This window comes from Spea bombifrons, chromosome 3, assembly GCF_027358695.1.
Source record: "Spea bombifrons isolate aSpeBom1 chromosome 3, aSpeBom1.2.pri, whole genome shotgun sequence".
Classification (NCBI taxonomy): Eukaryota; Metazoa; Chordata; class Amphibia; order Anura; family Pelobatidae; genus Spea; species Spea bombifrons.
In genome coordinates this window covers 17,169,687-17,189,890 of record NC_071089.1, presented here as the reverse complement: position 1 = coordinate 17,189,890, position 20,204 = coordinate 17,169,687, and the positions used below count along the sequence as shown (strand labels likewise).

General features: G+C 37.1%; 2 protein-coding genes across 2 annotated transcripts; one reads left to right on the top strand and one right to left on the bottom strand.

Annotated features, from left to right (window-relative positions):
- Positions 1 to 7,000: 7,000 nt before the first annotated feature.
- On the bottom strand, positions 7,001 to 12,384 carry LOC128483137 (synaptosomal-associated protein 25-like; the record flags this gene model as incomplete). The annotated part of the gene is made up of 4 exons (XM_053459197.1): positions 7,001 to 8,320; positions 8,653 to 8,797; positions 9,601 to 9,726; positions 12,263 to 12,384. Coding segments are annotated over 4 exons (462 nt in total), but the record flags the coding sequence as incomplete, so codon positions are not given.
- A 6,811-nt stretch (positions 12,385 to 19,195) lies between these two features.
- On the top strand, positions 19,196 to 19,954 carry LOC128483885 (molecular chaperone MKKS-like). The gene is made up of 2 exons (XM_053460193.1): positions 19,196 to 19,301; positions 19,536 to 19,954. Exons 1-2 carry the CDS (start codon positions 19,224 to 19,226, stop codon positions 19,950 to 19,952), a joined length of 495 nt encoding a protein of 164 aa, XP_053316168.1. The 5' UTR covers positions 19,196 to 19,223; the 3' UTR covers positions 19,953 to 19,954.
- The last annotated feature ends 250 nt before the right edge of the window (positions 19,955 to 20,204 follow it).

The following is a 20,204-nucleotide window of genomic DNA, read 5'->3' as shown; positions in this document are numbered from 1 at the left end:
TTTTCAAATTACTGCATTTTATTGATAGTATTCCAGGTATGTAATATTCCCTTTTGCTTTCTTTTCTTAACTGTAAGTTCCAAAATGGCCTATTATGTATCTCAACAGTTACACATTGATTTTTTATTTATTTGTAAAAAAACAATAGTCACTTACCCTTTTTTAAGGACCCTTCTGGCGATTGGTCACCAGTGTTTGCAAAAATATAATCCATCTTTGCCTAATGGCATGTATTAGAAAAATGGCTGTTGGCAGCACGGAAGTGTTTTTATGTCCTGTGCCTAGTGTTGGATGTCTTTATTTCACCCCTCATTAACTTCAATGGACCGCTTTCAAGTCTATGGAGCTCAATGATGACTTTGAACAAGGGTGAAATGGGGGGGTTTGGAGGCACAACAAGGGGTCCATTTCTCCCATAGAGATTTTACTACTTTTTAATACTGTTCTGTCCCTACTGGCAGGAAATGGGTGTATCGTGCGTCTTTAGCCCCCAAAGTACTTTAATTACCCCCACTCCGCCAGCAACCATCTCCCCTCATTTATTTATTTAAATAAATGTAACAGGTGGAGTTTAGCAAGTTTCAGATGAGTATATGCAAGTTCCCATTGAACTCAAATGCATTTGCATGAAACTCAAAATTCCTGTATCTTTGTGTATGTATATATTTGTCCCTGACCATCATCATACCCCACATCATAATTCTTTAACAGCCTCCACCACAAGCCCCCAGCCCCCAACCACCAAAATTTCCATCCCCTACCATCACTATCCCATATTTACTTAGAGAATCTCGTTCAAACCTGAAGCATTGCCAGATATGATTACCACGATGAAGAACATCATTGAATAAAACATAATTTACAGTAATAACAATGCAACAATGCTTCAAATATTTAATGCCCTATAATGCCTATAATTTAATATATTATCTATTTAACACTCTAGTATCACTTAAATATACGTGCATTTTCGGGTCACTGCCTTGCAGGATCTATGTTAGTTTAACTGCAACATATCAAACACAACAGATTATTTTTAATTTCATTGCTTATGTAAAATGTATAAAAAAAAACATAAATATTCCATAAAACCTGTAAATCTTTTAACCAATGAACTATTATGTTAATTTTAGGCTTCTGATGAAAAAGGTTCATCATATTATGAAATCAGCTTGATAAGGATGCCTTAATTGCTGGACAGAAAATGTCCCCGGGATACGTAAGATCAGAATGACTTAGTTTAGCATTTAAAAGCAAAGCTGTCAGTTTCCAATTTGTTTTATTAATTTAACCCCTGGGACTCAATCAAACGGAAAAGCTTTGGCAAGCTTTGTCTGAAATCCTGGTATCCTTTAGTTTCATGAGTATCCAATTCCCATTTTTGTCCTGGTAAACACTCATTTTTGCATTCTCTACAGATATTAAACCAAGATGACCGTAATGTTAGTGGTGCCTGGGTGCAGTATTTATTTGCCTTTCCCGTAGCTAACACAAACAAATACTAAAATGCACACCCCTTTAACACCCACTGACTCTAACACTGTACATTTATACTTCCAGATAGACACACATCTTTCTCCTGCTCTTCCTCCTCTCCCTCTCCACTAACCTAAGGCTCACCCCTGACACTCTAATACCCTATGCTTACACCAAATACTAACAGACACACACTCATGCTAACACAATACACTGACATACACACACACTCTGACACCATACACTAAATACTAGTACCAACACAGTAAAACACATGCATGCTAACACAATACACTGTAACACATACACACACACACCATACACTGACTTTAACACTCTACATATACACACACACACGCTGAATCTAACACTTTATAACACACAAAAACACTACTACTCTCCACTCCCATCTGTGCAGCTCACACTCTGTGTGCCTTAGCGCATCTCTGTATAGAACAACCGTGGAGGTAGCCTATACTTCTGTCCTTTTACATGTAAGATTTATTAAGCACCAATATACTGTCCGCCAACCGTATCTAATGATGTATTTTTCAAATTACTGCATTTTATTGATAGTATTCCAGGTATGTAATATTCCCTTTTGCTTTCTTTTCTTAACTGTAAGTTCCAAAATGGCCTATTATGTATCTCAACAGTTACACATTGATTTTTTAGGTTCCTATCAACAAACAAATATTGGCTATTATTTAGAGTAACTTCAAATTTGGATTGGTAATTTTAGTCGGTGTTGTACAAGGCCAGACTGGCAGCTGCTTAATGACATAGGTGTGGACGACTGATGGAAATGCACGGTTGCACACTTCGCTTTTATGCTTACATAGCATGCGGCTGTGCATATCTACAACACCCAGTCAGCACCAGATGGCCAGTCTGGGCCTGGTGTTGAAACATATTTGCAACCTACAGAATGTTGTCAGTTTCATATCTACTCTTCTATCTTCTATCTACATTGTATCTTCTCGATTAACTGATACTGTAAGGTGTCGCTGAATATGATGGATCTTTATAAATCATGAAGTCATAATTAAAAATGTGAGTTCCAGAGAGCCAGATTAGGGCATGTGCCTACTCTACAATGCTACACGTAAAACTGGTCTGGCCATGTAAAACATCTCGCACCTCACAGACCCATTCGTGTTCCAACTCGCTTTTGCAACTTGCCAATAATTCAAAGAATCTGTTGTATTATTTTTTGGGGGGGGGTCAATGCACATCTTCTGAACTCTCTTGTAGTCGAGTATATGCAAATGCCTGGTGGGCCACTGACTGGACTTCACACCCAGTCTGCCACTCCAGCATTAGACCTGGGGTGCTGAAGTGTGTGGCCACCGGCTGGATATGCCCGGTCGCATGCCATGCAGGCATAAAAACAGCCCCACTTACCTCATCAGGTGGCTGAGGGCCTTAAAAGTGCAACGGCTGCCTCTTCATCGCCAGTCTGGCCCTGGAGTTCTCAGTGAATTTTTGTAAATCGTTAGTGAACTTACAAGTTTGATCTCAACTGAGTTTGTGGCTGTAAGCTTGCATTTCTACACTGCATACACTTGCAGTTTAGTGAATAGACCTAAATAAGTAATAGCTGATATTCCCTGTTTAAAAAGAAAAGAAAATTCATCCAATCCCCTTTTTATTTTTTTGTTTAAAACTCACAATTTGCACAGGAATATTTATCTGCCACAGTGGCAAAGTGATGAGGATTATTGGGTCCCTTTCTTTATGTTAGAAGACTATGAGTTAAATAAATCTATCTTTGAAAGAAATAAGGATGTGAAACCTGATTTAATTAAAGACACATTTCAAAGCAGACTTTGGGTATCCAACATAATCAATGAAGATATTCCAACTGCAATAATACTCATCAAAATATTAATATTTGTATTATTTTTTTATTTATATGGTTCCATCATATACTACAGAGCTGTACCATGGATAAACAATCTTTTTAGAACCCTGTGTGTACAAGGACAGTCAAACTGGAGGTGCTGCCTAATCTATGGGGCCCCAGAAGATGACATTTGAGAGGCTTATTCAAGATGAACCTTAAGAAAATACAAATTATGGTAGATTCAAGAATATATACTCTATTTATATCTCCTGTACGGAATTGTTAGGATTCATCAGTATTTCATAATAAACTAATCTGTTGATCTGTTTTACATTCTTTCTATTACATTATCATCTTTTGCTGATAGACACTAGACCAGCAAACATGACAATAAGGGAACACAGTCCAGGTCAATTATAGGCATGCTTAGAAGATTATATACTGACTTGCTTCAGTCATTAAGAATACAATTAATCGGCTACACTGTATAAATTTAAAAACACTCACAAATTGGCCTAGTTTTTTTTTTCTCAGGATATAACAAATCAATAAAACAAGGCCGTGAAAGCCTTATCGGTTACTGTAATGAGCTGAGCTTGTTATTGTAAGTACTTCGCTGGGATACAGAGGATTTTAGGTCGCACCATGAAGATGTTATTATGCGGCTCTTATGATAAGTCAGCAAATACTGAGAACATCTGTCTAGAAAGCAGGACAATGGAAGGAAATTTTGCAGTGCCAAGCATTTCCTTGCTTCTTAATTTTTGTTACATGACACCAGCAATTGAATGCCTGGCTGAAGCTATTCCTGGATAAAAACACTAGAGGATTCAGAGGGGTTTGCGGAACATTTTAGAATATATATATATATATATATATACATACATTATTTTTAGAGTGCCCTTTGCCCCGTTATCAAATCCTACATTTAATATTTCATAGCAATATAAGCATCATAGAAAGCACCTTAAGAAAATACCATGGATACGGTCACCTTACAACATGTAGGACTTAAGTCATTGGCGTAACTACAGGGGTTGCAGCGGTCGCATCATACCCATTCAAAATAGTTTAGACAGGGGCCTTCCGACCTTATAATTTGAGCATGCATGTGTAATTGTGTGTGTGAGCATGGATATGTAAGTGGGGTGAGATGGAGTGTGTGTTAGAATGAATGTGTATGTGTGTTAGTGAGTATGAGTGTGTGTAATCTTTGTAAGTGTGTTTACATATTTGTGCCAGAGTGTTGGATGGGGGGGGGGGTAAAGGGCATAGAAGGTACAGACAAGTTGTTTGGGGCAATGATGTGACAGACCATGGCAATGTTTGAACCAGGGCTCTGTGGTCTCTAGTTATGCCCCCGACTTGGTATATGGTTAAGTCCCCTAAGAACAAGGACTCACAATCTAAAACTAGATGGTCAGAGGTTAAGATGTAAGCTTTACTTTACTGAGAGGGTGCGTGATAAATTGAGCAGACATCAGACAGAAGTGGCAGGGGTTAATACAGTGAGGGACTTAAAACATAAAGCTGTTACTGGTATGGAGTCAAGGACTGATGAAGGTCTGAGTCTTTATATCAGGAAAAAATGGGCAGACTACATGGGATGGATGGTTCTTATCTGCTGTCAAATTGAATGTTTCTTTGTTTCATTAACTCCTTCACATTACTGGAGGCTATTCTGTTTATTTAGTCTTAGAAGGGGAAAGGCACATTTAACACAATTACAGTATATGAAATGTAACTTGTGATGTCGTTTTTACTATATTTTCTCTCTGGATTATGCATTTACATCCGAACCAAATTAGAACAAAACAATTACCATGATCAAAAGAGCAAATTATGAAGGTGATAGCCCCTTTTAACAAGTCAAAGACTCTTCGGTATTATATCAGTGTCTTTTATAGATTAAATGAATCAACATTCATTATTTGTTGGAGTGCAAGAGACTATTATGACATTTCAACTATTCAGAATGCTGCGCTTCCTGCACTCATCTCTCTCTTTCATTTTATTCCATCTGTGGTGCAAGAACATGTCTGTTTCTTTCCATCGTAATTGTGGAAGAATAAACAGGGGTTAATAATCAGAGCCCCAGACGATATCCTTTAAACTCAACATCTTACTTTATGAATGTTGGCTAATTAAATGTATAAGGTACGCACAACTGGGATATCACTTCTGCACACTTGGAGAGATTTTTAAAGACCTTAAGATCTTTAAATGCAAACAAGTGTTTAACCTGCATTATTTGTTGGTGAGGCTGCACGGGACAGAAATGTAAATCTCTGTATGTAAAGCTGAAGCACTGACTCATTCTTACAACTATTAAGTGCTGGAAATGCATGACTAATACGCATTGATTTATCTGTGGGTTAAGCATCCAGCTTGGGTAGAAAAATAAGAGATTAGTAGTCAAGCAAGGTCAAGAAATCAATGGATTGTGTTCTGGTGTTTATTAAGCTGTTTTCTGCAAAACTCTGCTCAGGATCGGTCAGATTTGTGGCTAATTTGAGGTTGAAGCTGAATAGATCCAAACGTGGGCATGTGCAATATGCAAATACAGTCATACCGATTGCCCCAGTTTGTAATTAGACACATTTCTTGCATTCTAGATGACCCCATAATGGTTTTTGCTTTGAGCGTCTGAAGCTTTAGTGACACCCCTGGTACAAGATTTTTTTATATACCTTTCTAGTGTTTTCTCAATTTTCTCCTATTGGAGCATCATGGGGAATAAACCATTAAATAGCTAGGAGGAATAAACATCTATTTTTTTCTTTTAAATTTACCGTATTTTTTTTTTAAAAAAAAAAGATAAAAAGACACTATATGTCTATATACATATACACTAAAATACATATTGTGAGAGTCACTCTAAATTAAGTTGCATTTTATTTTGGTATCCCTTTAAGAAACACTGAAAAATAAGTGCTGGTTAGTCTTAAAATATTGCATTTTGGGGATTGTCCTATGCTAGAAGCAAATTAAATTGTTATATAAAAAGTTTAGTCTTTCCATCTGCAAAAATGTTCATTTATTAACAACGGTATAAAAATTGCAAGGGGCTGTGACCTTGGTGATGCAGCAGGGATCTGAAAGCTCAACCTCTCTACAAAAGTCTTACATAAGACAGACTAGCTGAATGGTTATGTAATCATTTTGAACAGCAAAAAAGTGGGTTATGTCTAGCTCCATCCATTTGGACTCAAACTTCAACTTGGGTTTCATATGGTTTTAAATTAATTTCTTAATATTGTTCAAACTATATTTACCCTACTACAAAGTATTTTCTTTCTTTCTTTCTTTCTTTCAGCATCTGGATTGTAAATTGAACCCTTGCGAAGAGATATGCTTTTGTTCGCATGGCATGCTCACATTTCATCACCATCCTCACCAGGAAACCTTCCGATGGCAGACCTCCCAAAACACAGGCTGGGCAAATTTGGTGCTACCAAAAAAAAGTGGGTATGGCTTTATGACATTAAACCCCACCCATTTTGCCATGCTCCACCAATTTGGTCACCCAATCTGTTTCTCTAAAATTTATTTTTATTACAATGTGGAATAGAAGATTGGTATTTAGTGTCAATGACCAATTGTGATGTAAAACTATCCCTTCTTCAATTCTGCTTGTAGATTGACAAAAAAAGAAGCAATAAAACAAACCACACAGGGTTAAATTTATAATTTTAATTGTTTTTAACTAGCTACAAAATGTCAATCACTTCACAAACCGACAGGAGACAGGAGGAATTTAATAGTACATGCTGCAATGATATCGAGATCACAGTTTATCTAGATTTCATTCAATTCATTAAGTTATTGTAATGACTTTAAATCTACTTAAACATCTCAGCGATTTAGTGTGCATAGCTCTAGGTAAGCAACAGAGAACTTTACTTAAAAGAAACCACGTGGAGATTAAGTGGTTAACAAGACTCAGCCTTATAAAAATTACATGTCTTTTTTTTTTTAACCCTTTAACCTTTTGACTGCCAGAGAGGCACATAATACATTGAGTGCGAATGCCTTGCACGCCCCTTTAGCACTCAATGGATTAAAATTGAAGTCATTTCCTCCAAAAGAGGATCTTCAAAAACATTATCCAAACCCTATATTACAACCTTTAGTTTTAGTATTATATATATTACCAGCAAAAAAATATACATATTAAAAAAAAAAAGCACATTTTTGCTGGGAACATGTGCCAAGTCTTTCTTTTCCAAACAATAAAAAGCATGATCATGTATAAATATGAAGATAAATATCGACAGAAAGGTGGCACTACTGCAAAACTTGCTGGTATAACATAGTCCCGACATTGTTTAAATACTCAGCATGCTTTTATTAGATGTGCTACTGCCATGGAGAGATCTCTTTTGTAGGCATCTAAATGTCTATTATTTTCATGCATAACTGCATAACTCACATCACTTGTGTTGCAATGCTTATTATAGTTATATAGTTCCACGTTCTATTCATGAAATCATAACAAACGGAAGCCATTGAGAACCGATGACAGCAAGTTCAACAGCATTATTATTTATGACGTCAAAATAAGAAGACGGCAGTAGCTCTGTGGAATGTCACAGTTTTACAAGAACAATACTGTATAGTTTAAGGACAACAGCACGTTTAACATTCCTACATTGTTGTCATTCAGCAAACATCATAAAAAAAAAATAAACAAAAAAATGTAATAGTGAGCTATATCACTATATATATATATATACAACCTTTGGAAAGGAAGATATCTAGAAAAGAAATAAGTATAATTTTTGGAAAGCTGACATACTACACAGGACAACATTTACATTGGGGGCTGATATGTGCATGTGTGCAAACCTAGTATTGAAATACCATGATAAAAGCATGAAAGTACTGTCTGGTGGGACAGCTTGGGGTTTCAAATATACTTTGTGTCCTCTAACCACTGCCCAGCATCTTTGTAGCGCGTTGATTGGCTTCATCAATCCTGGCTTTGTTGGAATCAGCCTGGTTAAAAAACAGAAGGAAAGAAATATTACCAGGTTGTGGTCGAGCTCTTTCACTCGGAAGCATCTTACATCTATTTTTTAGGACAGGGACTAAACACAATAGTGGCATATAGCCCATGAAGACACATCCCAGCGTGTTGTAGTACTACTGCTTTCTTGCTTTTCCCTGGGTAAAACATGGTTCATAGCTTATTAACTGTGCTCTAAAAACACGGGACTCTTTCCAATGAGATAAGTTGCCTGGTTCCCTTCCTAGAAACAGTTTATTATAATAACCCTTAGAACAATCTCAAAACGTCCAATCCCTTTTCCTGAAAAATGCTCCCATACCTTCTCCATGATCCTGTCAATCTGGCGATTTTGCGTGTCAATCTCATTGCCCATGTCAAGAGCCATGTGGCGAAGATTTCCAATAATGCTATTGACTTGATCCAGATTCTCATCCATTTCTGTTTCTCGAGCATCATTTGTTACCCTGAGGAGAACAGAACAGCGAGTGATTAAGGTCCAGGCAATGAGTAGGAAACTGAAAATATATATTCCCTATAATGTTGACAGAACATCATTTGTAACAGAATGAACTCTATCAGAGTGTAAACATTTCCAATAAACTTAGACTGGAGAGGAACTAAGGTATCAGACAAATCAATAAACAATATCAACTGCAAAACATATAATTAGAATGCACTTTCTATGATCCCCTAAGACAAATGTTTCAGGTGCTTTACTAATATATGGCTACCTGAAAACTTTATACGCTTTTATACAATGCAAATAACCTGATCATGAATAATGTCGCTGTTCTGTAATCATATAGAACAAGCAATTGGTACTGCCTCCATGGTGGATGACATTATATAAATATCAGGCTTTTTTTAGGGATAATCAGCATACTAAAATTACTTTAACATCCTCTGTTGGGCTTATAGATAGGATAATGCTATGTTAAGCTAATAGTGCTTCCTTCTAACTAAAGATGGATGAGGGGCTCATGATATCAAATATACATTCAAAGTATGACAGACATGTTGTCCCAAATTAATATTCACCAGACCAATAGAATTGGGCTGCAGGGCCATATAATACTAGAGAGAACATTTCCCTTATATTTTATGCATATCCCTCAACATCAAAAGCTCAGTTAACATGAGAAAGCCACCCGCTTGCTTGAGGATTGTTTAGTTGATGTCCAACAATAGATGAAGGTCACAATTGAAGGCCCTATATTTGTGTTTTGGCATACAAGGAAATCACAAGTATGTTCTGGTCATTACTCACCTACGGACAAAGCCACCACTAATGGCCATTTGCTCACGTTCATCCACAACACGTGCAGGCTGACTTGCTACAACGCCATCTTGATTATTGCCCCAAGCCTTTTTGTAAGCATCACTTGATTTAAGCCTATCAAAAAACATTGTTAACAACACAACACAGACGGTCTTTAGCAAACATAAAATTCTCCATGGTAATCATGTAAGAGCTGAATCAGGCAAATGAGCTTTTAACAAGGATGTTGTGGTATACCGATATATATCATGAACCCAATCTAATTATAATGAGCTGCCTTTTTGACCCTAAGGTAATTACTTTTAATTTATTTAAGTTTTTTCTTTCAGTTACATTTTGAAAACATCAAGAATTTTTGATTACATGGAACACACAGAAAAAAGAAAAAGAAAAGAAAAGAAACATACCGGCAGACACACATAGAACGTAACTGCCACATTTAGTGTGTACATCACATCACATTAACATGCCCCCATCAGTGTGATATGTCACTCCGGCCACATTCTATCAGCGCTTTGCAACAGTGCATTACTGTTCAAGTTGCATAGCACATAGACTTATGTAGTCAATTGTTTCTTGCAGTAAAAATGTAAGAAGCAGCCAGGGCTCCTATTTTCTTCATTTCAAATTTTGTGATAATATATCGGTACTTGAAAACAGTAGCCATACATCGAGAGTTGATGTACAAACCTTTGTCAACACAGACACAAAGTAGAACAGCCAAAGTGGAATGAATGCGAGAGCAAATAATACAAGCATTCTAGCACTGATGCCAAATAATCCCATTCACCTTGTTCATGCACTAGCTGCTGGCATGAAAAGGGGTGAGGCACTTTCACTAAACACGACTGCTCCACTGGTTCACTAGTTAATGCACCATAAGTAACAGCTGTCACAGAAGAGCCCAAGCCAGTCAAAAGTGGATCTCCTAAGAAGCCCCACGTAACAAAAGCGAAGGCTGCTTCTTTGGCATTCAACCAAGCCATTGCAGAGCCATTTTTGACTGAGTTGCCATAGCAAGAAACATTAAAATCTAGGCATGCCTGCAGTGGCAGATGTTAAAATGTACAGCATTATCTGGGATGTTATTCTATTAATTTGATCATGATCCCTATTTAACCTTTTCTTTACGCCTCACCGTAACCCACAATAACCATCATAGTAAAGGATTCTTCTGTTGTGGCATGAAGACTGACTAGGCCACAGCAACCGGCAAAAATGCCGCTGTGTAATTAACGGCTATTATGAACGTCTTACATGTTGTCATACAGAGTTCAGATGTGGACCTGTTAATCTTGACTGTATCATGTACATTTGCACATTTACTGGCCAAAAATAATAGCCACATAATAACAATTAATGTAGCTATTGACGCCTGCTTCTCTCCAGTCTTGGTCTAAGTAATCCATAGTCCTCCTACATAATATGGTGGCAGCCCAGTTTGGTGGGTTTTGTAAGTTTGGGCGTAATTTATATACAAAGGGGTCATAGACTTTCTCCTGTAAAAAAAACCCCAAAATATATTCCCCACCATGCTGCACATAACCTGTTAGTTATATCACTGTACAAATCCCCATTACATGCCAAAAACCATCTCTAACTGGCATTTCAGACTGAATAGACTAAGCGTAACATACTACTAGGTAATACTAGATTGTTTTTAGGTATGTGCCAATGGCTGCTGGATACTCTCTCCAACCCCATGCTGACTTAGTGATTAAAACATTAAATAATACAATAAAATAACTGATGTACTATAATGCATAGAGAGTGTGAAGGGTAATGGAATATAGCTTTTTGATAATTTGATGATTATCATCAGGTTACAGCTTAGTCTATTCATTGATTGTTAAATGCACAGAATTAGTCATGTAATTAGACCTATTATATTTCACTGCTCGTGAAAAGTAATGAAACTATTTTGTCATTTAATAAAGACCTATTGGAATTTGGGGGAGGGGTTGATTGATTATCATGCAAAAGATCAGATTTCAACATTTCTGTCAGTGCACGTATATAAATCAAAGTTGCATAGGATTTAACCTAGTTTTTGATATTGTCTGTGAAGTGTCCTGTTAGCTAAAATGTACAGCAAATAATGAATTTTAGCTTCGCTACTTCAAATTTCTAATCAGTTTTTTTTTTTTTTTACCGTGCACATTAAAAGAAATGTTGAATTATTCGTTTACTGGGGGAATGCAGTGTAAACGACACTGCAGAATGCCTGATTTTAACACGCAGAATTTCCACTCGATAGTCTAGTCTATGAGATGGATGAGATATCATCAGTATCAATCTCTCTGCATGCTACATGCTCATCCCATGTGTCTAGCAGGGATGATCTTTGCATGGCTTCAATAAGCCTCTGGTGCTCAAAGACTTAGGCAGGCAGGCAGCACCTACTTGTTACATGGACTGACACATAGACCACAGAATTTTCCTAGGTCCGTCAAATTCTTTTCTGCTTCTTTCATATCCTTATTGATTTGTTCCATTCCCTCCTCGATGCGCTCCAGTTGTTCTGATTAAATACAAGCATTATATCCCCACAGAATGAAGCAGATGGAAAAGGACAAAGAAGAAAGACAAAAACTTAAGACATTCACTGTGACAAAAACTGGACATTACAGAGTCGGTACCCAGTACCTACTTGTTACAAGGACATATGAAAAGGCCACAGCATTTCCCTAAATCTTTTAAATTTTTCTCGGCCTCCTTCATGTCTTGGTTGATATGGTTCAAGCCATCTTCAACACGATCAAGTTGTTCTGGTCAGGACAAAGGGATGACAGTGTGGAATGAATTTTATTTTGTCTTGAACAGAATATGAAATAGGACTAGGTACGTGGAATTATTATGGTATTTCAATGCATTACAGGAAGGGATGCATTGGTGTTGAGAAGACGCTGGTCTTAGATGTCTTTTAATGAAAACAAATGTTTACAGAGAAGTAAAATGATTGAAAAAATGATAACATGAGCATTAATACTTTTTTTTTTTTTTTAACACATGTAACGGCATGGAAACATTATTTCAATCCAGAAATGGTCATTCAAAAACACAGTTTATTGACATGGACTCCACAACATCCAGAGGTTCAGAGGTTCTGTGTGTAGGTGCTGGTGGATCATATCAGTTAAATATTTCTAAATAAAGAAAAAATCCTGCAAGAGAGAAATGTTAATCCTTTCTGGCAATGTTTATGCCTGTAACTAGAAATGAGATTGATGTATATTTTAGGAGTGTTCTACTATTTTTGTTATGGGGTCCTTTACCAAATTCTTTATTTTGTACCATACAACACTAAGACATATTACATGTTATGGAAATAATTGGGTAAGAATATATATCCTACCAGTACAAGAAACCCGACTGTGCTTATCAGACAACTGGATTTATTATTATCTACCAGATTCCTAATTCCTTAAGAAACCTAAGCAATCATAACAATCAAAATTGCTTGCCAGGAAAACCGAATTAGATGGGGATATTCTGACCAAATTGAATACCAACAGATCAAGTCAAGGCCAGCAAAAGAGAAAGATGCTTATAAGCAATGGTGTAGTCTGGGCTCGGCCGACTTCCCAGATCTGGGGGCAGTAGCCTCACCATTTGTGCCTAACAATAGACCATTTGGTGGGCTAGATTTCTCTTGAAATTGGCCCAGTTGTACTATGAATGCTTGCATAGTATTGTTTCTGTATGAAGTAATGCAAAGCACTGGGTATATGAAGTCATATCCCTGCACTATGCACAAGAAGTACTCTTCAAGTTGATAATGCTAGGCTGAGGACACTAACCTGAGTTATTCCTAATACACTGACCAACATAAATTCACCAGATGTATACTACAGGTGTTTATCTAAAATGCTTGTTATTTTATTATTGCAAAAGTCTTAAATACAGAAATTGTACAGTTAAGTGTGGTTACAATTAGTAGTTAGATATTGTGTAAGTGAAAAATGAGTAGACAAATTGAGCCGAATAGTTCCTCTCTGCCATCAATTTGTATGTTTCTATATAAAATTCTGGGGGGGGGGGTGTAATGTTTATTTTATACATTCATTCTTGGCCTATGCATTTAAAGATTTATGTTAAAGATAATTAAAGATGTTTTTCCTAAAATATTTCTTATCTTTTCCATCTTTTCCAGGACTCTGTAGCACGGTATTCTCCGAATCAGCTATTGATCCTGGCATTTATGGCATGCCCCTCATTCAGATATTTATTTTGAAATCATGTAGTTTTACTGAAGGTTATTGTGTTTATTAAATTAAATTAATTTGATTACAATACTTTTTTCTTCTTCTTTATTTTCCCAAAAATCTAAGCCATTTTTGTAATTATGTTATTTATATAGCATAATGAAGGAAATATTCAATTGATTATTTGACAATATGGAGGCCTTGCCTTTCTGTTTGATAGAATGCTCTGTATTTAATGGGCAGATTCAGCCAGACACATCTACTCATGATGATGTCCTGCTGTTATGACAGATTCATCATTAGTAAGACGTGTTTAACAAATAAGACAAGTATGCCGTATTTTAAATTGAAACACATCACTTACTAAAAATATCATTAAATTAGTTACCATTTATTCTTAAATGACTATGACATGTATTTTCTTAGAAATACTATTGCTGTCACTGCGACTAACTTTCATGGAGCGATCATAATCACTTAGTGACATATTTGTTGTTAGGTGTACATGCAAAACATCTGTTATGAATCCCATTTCCCATAATTAAATATGTTGAGTTACATAGTCATTAGTGACATCTTTGTAGAAAATCGCGATAAGAAATTGAAAAGATGCATGCTCCACAGAGATGGAGAGACAACCAAAATCTGACTGTGCTAATCTGACAGTATCGAATAAACCTCACACACGTTTATATAAGTTTATAAAAGTGAAATATGGAACTCTCAGAGTTTGACCTAAACTACAGTGTTTTTATATCAACTTGTGTTGATTGGACAATTTTTTTCTAATTTAATGATACCTGAGCATCTCAGCCAGAGCTTTCCTCAGTGATCTGATGAAATTCCATTTTGAACACACGTGAAATAATTCACAATATGTCAGTCCTCTACCAAATAAAGTTATTTTTTACTTAATAAAGATAAAGATGTTGCCGAATAAAAACTGATGGGTCTATCTAGTCTGCTCAAAGATTCAAACCTTAATCATTTCTCGGTCTTGTCTTAGATTCAAGATAGTTGTATGCCTATCCAATGCATGTTTAAACTCGCTCACTGTATTAGACTCCACCACTTCTGGTGGAGGGTTATTGGAACCATTTGGCTACCACCACTGCTTGTACTGACCACTAAAGGGTTACTAAGCAGCACTTTGGGGTCAGCTTGTATATAACATTCCTAGTGTGATCATGACACAAAACTACATCAGTTATATATATGTAAAAATTGAACTCTCCCTTGGAAAAAATATATGTAAAAACCTATTGTTATTTTGGACACTGATGTAGAACACAGGTCATTCTTACAAGGAATGGATTCCAGGACAATTTGTGTTTTATCAAGGGAAAGACATAAAAATATTCTTAACTGGTTCCCGATCATATTTTCTGTGCAATCCAGACATTTCTAGGCACTAGGAAGTTGATCGAAATGTTAGATGTTGGTAGATATAAATAACCCATATATTTAATACTCTATGCGTGTAAATCAGTAAAATATTGCAGGTATTGAAATAATTTTGTCGGCATCAGCCTGTCTCAAGAAGCAACTCAAAAAACATGTCTTATCCAGACAATTGTCTTTTAGGTCGACTTCTAGCTACCACTGCAAAAATAAATGTAATTTATTCTTCTTATATAAATGCTGTTGAATCAAGGTTTCAGTGTGTAGTTTTATATCCTCAAAAGCTGTCAGATTTAGTATTTTAGTATTTTTATTTTAAATAGAAACACAAAATGGGAGACTTCAAAAATTGCAATGTTCTCAAAGCTGTTTACATTTGAAATGGAAGGCGGAAAAGGAAATTTGAATCTGTATTTAGAAAGGCACACGCGTCTTGTTTTTCTCTGTACAGTAAGCTGTCGGCCATTTTATTCAGAGGAAACAAAATGTGGAAACATGCAGTGCTGTTTTCCTCTTCTTCGTATGAGCTCAGAATAAATTTAAGTCTCTGGGTAGCTTTGCCTTTCAAACACAGACTGTTGTAAAAAAATATTAGTCATCCCGACAGAACAATATGAAAGCAAATATTTATCTCACTTTATCGGGCTAATGCAGCTGTAATTGTCACACAACGTAAACTGATTTTTTTGCGTAATAGGCAAAATGAATAATACTGTTTTGGCCACCAATATAAAAGGCCAAGTACCCCCTTCATATGCGGCAATTAACCATCAGATGCTGGCAGAGCTATTGAGGCCTGGAGCCCAATACCTGGCAGAATGGGGAAGAGTACATTTATATGTATATATAGAGGAAGAGAGAGGAGAGCTAGAGGAGCGAGAGAGAAAGAGAGAGGAGAGCTAGAGGAGCGAGAGAGAAAGAGAGAGGAGAGATAGAGGAGAGAGAGAGAAAGAGAGAGATGTATTGTCAGGAAGACAATTGTAATGGTAGACTGCTGACCTACCATGCTTATCCTTAGCACTATGCTTAGTACAACCTAGAACAACCATTGTATGGCTGGAACACTACAGCACACACACCCCTGTATCAGTATCTCCCTCTAAGACATATATACAATGTTTAATATATGTTCAGAAAGTTAAGCTACTCTATATTTAACCGGAAAACATGAATTTGATACAAATGCATATGTCATAGAATATGATGGTGCTCTATAAATCAATAAATAGCAATATGTGGAAAATAGGATAAAGATATTAAAACAAAGAAAAAACCCAAGGGTTGGGAACGGGCTACATTAATCTGCCATTCACATTGTGTCTCATTACAGATTTGAGTACAATGGCTCTTTCATGATTTATTACATCAAATTGCTTGTGGTAAATTAAACTCAATTACACTAATAGCTACCAGAATGTCTAGAGTTCATACTGCAGATAGCGCTGACATGGATCCATTCTCTGTTCCGTTTTCAGATATTCTGTGTAGTCCCTGTTGGCCAATATGTGTTGGACAGGACTGGATGGTGTGCTCTGGGTTCTCCTGTCTCATTGCCTTTCAATCTCCTAGTCTGGACTGGCCATCTGGCATACTGGGCAGACAGCGGCCAACAGTTGTCTGATCTGTCTCTTCTTTTGGTGTATATGACTGGTTGCATGCTACGCGAGCAGAAAAACATCGCCTGCGGCTGCGTATGACATGAAAAGGCGGCCGCTGGCCTTAAAGTGCCAGGGCCGGCTCGTCATCTGTTCGGCCTTACTTCTAATACAAGGGCTCTGTATTCCTTCTGTACCAGTATGTCTTAACTTATGTTAATGTTTTAGCGATAATTATTTACAATGTGTCCCTATTGTAAAAAATCTACTTAATGTTCTGGCGCTCTATAAATAAATGTATTTTCTGTCACTGTCTCACTGGGTTTAGGTTCAGTGGTAATGGCTCTCCCCCTATAAAATCATTGATTGCTTGTTATGTTAAAGTCTGCATGTTTTGCTGCGTCGATAATTCCTCTAAGATTTAAAGCATTGTTCCCTCTACAAACTATTAATAGATGGATAGTATTGGCATTTTGAATTATTCCATAATATGAAAAATAGTACGTTTATCCCTTGCCTCGCTTGTTTTACCTCCGTTGCTACCACACTGAAACAGATACACAGATAATTGCTGTAGCTCGTTGGGCCTGTGGGCCTGTGGGCCTGTATTGATTTTCTTAGGACTGCATTGGATACTTATAGTTTTATGCTTCCATTTTGTCTCAAGCAAGGGAAAATACACTTTAAGCAATTAAATATTTAAAGGAAAATGATTTTTAAATGCACTGATCCACATTCATTAACGAAAAATAGTTGTGCTTTCTGGTATGTTAATAAAATAAACCTTAGCAGATCTGAACATTTGATCAAACAAAAATAATTCTGAAACAGTTTCTAAGGTGGAACCTATTGGTCCCATGATGATGGTAACAGTGTCCTCTTTGGTCACACGTTCATTAAATGTTTTCCAGTAAAATTTTGAATGAGATGAGTTTGGGCATTCAGTAGTAATACAAATTATGTTAACAATGCCACTAAATTCATCAGAGAAGGAATCATAGTGAAGAATTGTATAGACTACAGTTTTAGCACATTGTTATTCTAATTTGACATTTCCAAAGGTCCTCCTAAAACCCATGGATGTCACCTTTTTTAAGGCTATTGACTGGCTGAGGGTTATATGAGTGGTTGTTTAGCAATAAATTAAGGCTGGTTTTTTTTAGCCTTCTAAGAAATGTGGGTCACTATCCTTGCTAGAAAGCGTCAACAGACTGTTACACTGTAAAAGGTTTTTTCAGCACTGTTCTTGCGAAGTGTTTTAAATCTAATGCTGTCTAATGCTGAGCAGGTCAGGATCTCGAGCAAAGTGAATTAAGTGTTAGATATGTAGAGTGGTAGATATAATTCGAGCTGCAGGAGAAACACATTATTGTTAAATTTGCTGATCAGATGAACAGCTTTGTCAAGCATGTGGTCGTGTTGTGTTAATTCTAATAGCCTCTTGGCTGCATGCGGACAGTTCTGCGATCCAGCCTGTTCTAATTATACTATTTTATTTTTTATTTCAAACCATGCAGGATCCATCAAATGAAATAAAAACATATATAAGAAAAAATACACTGATTGCTACACAACCTTTAGGAAATATGAGTACAACCAACATTTGTTGCATGGATGAAGGAAAACGTGTTTAAATGTCTTGATGTTGTCCATGTGTTCCTATCTGAAATGGATATTTACTTTGAATATTATCTGAAGGTCAGTAGTGCATTTAATAGAGCACTCTGCCTCCTGAAATGCCTTATACATCCCTATATGACACTCTGCCCCATAATATGCCTTTTAACCCCCTAAATGCCAGAGTGGCATATAGGGGTATAAGGCATTTCTGGAGGCAGAGTGCTCTATACAATGCCTTTTAACTCCCTTAATGCCACTCTGCCTCCTGGAATGCCTTATACCTCCCTATATGCCACTCTGCCCCATAATATGCATTTTAACCCCCTAAATGCCAGAATGGGATATAGGGGTATAAGGCATTTCTGGAGGCAGAGTGGCACATAGGGGGTCAAAAGGCATACCATGGGACACAGTGGCAAATAGAGGGTTAAAAGGCATATCATGGGCCACAGTGCCATATTGGTGTGGCAAATGTGCGTAACTGGGGGACAGGTTGGAAAATACAAGGAAATAAAAACAAAAAATATATTTTTCTCGATCATAGCTTTTATTAAAAAAAATAGTTTACATGAATTAACATTTACTGGTAAAACTTACATTTACTGGTCATCTTATATTCAGGCTTTTTCTTTTTTTCCTAAGTTACTATTCAGATTTTGGGGGGTCGTCTTATAATCGAGCAAATACGGTATTAATTGCATCGGCAGTGCTTCACTATGTGGGTATTATGTTTGTAATGAGATCCCCTTCTTTACAGACCACATGTCAGGCTGCTCAGCACATCTTACAGATGACGCTAAAGAAACCTTGGGTACTGCTGGGAGGTGGCTGCACAGAGATGCATTTGTCTGCATTCATCAGGTATAAGGTAAATGTCTGCATAGGTAACCATGCTGGATCTCATACAGTATCCAGGAAAAGGAAAAGGCATTTAAGAGGGAGAGTCATATGGGCATATATTGTGAATTCGTGGTTTTGCCATGATAAAGGTTTTTTTGTGGTTGTTATGTTTGCAAACATATTACAAGATTTACCAATTACTGTGGGGGGGGGAGTCTGTATAAACTTTAGTAGTTTAACAATGCTCTTCACTTTGTTACAGAGCGCCAATATCTCAAGCACCTTTCTGGAAGAGCTGAACTGCTCATCGGCACAATACAAGATGGTGGCTGATTGCTTTTGCAAGTCTTTAGAGTCAGTAGCGCAAAGTCTGGAACACGATGGCGGGGAAATGCTTATGGATCTGCAAGATGGTCATTTGTGGTCGATCCTTCCAGATGCTGCTTCAGAGATAGGACATCGGTGCGGTTGCCGTATGCACAGAAGAAGAGACGATTTGCAATGGAATGTGTTGGGAAGTCAGTGTAGTCCAGAGATCGCCAGAGATAAATGTCTGTTAAAGGCTTCACACCAGCTCATTTTGGACTGCTTTGCTGCAAAATGTAATGGCTTACAAGTTGCTGTTGACACAGCTGGACTGATTTTGGATCTGTCATATGTTGTAGAAGATAAAAATTGATTGAAAGTACCGTATTTGCTCGATTATAAGACGAGGTTTTTTCCAGAGCAAATGCTCTGAAAAATACCCCTCGTCTTATAATCGGGGTCGTCTTCTAATCGGACCCAAAAAAAATGGCTGGGGCCATGCTGCTTACCGGTCGCGAGCAGCGTCTCTTCCGTTAGAAGCAGGAGGACAGGAAGCTTGTAGCTTCCTCACAGAACTCTATCTCCCCCTCCCTCCTCTGGGGGCGGGGCCAGAGAAGTTGCTGGT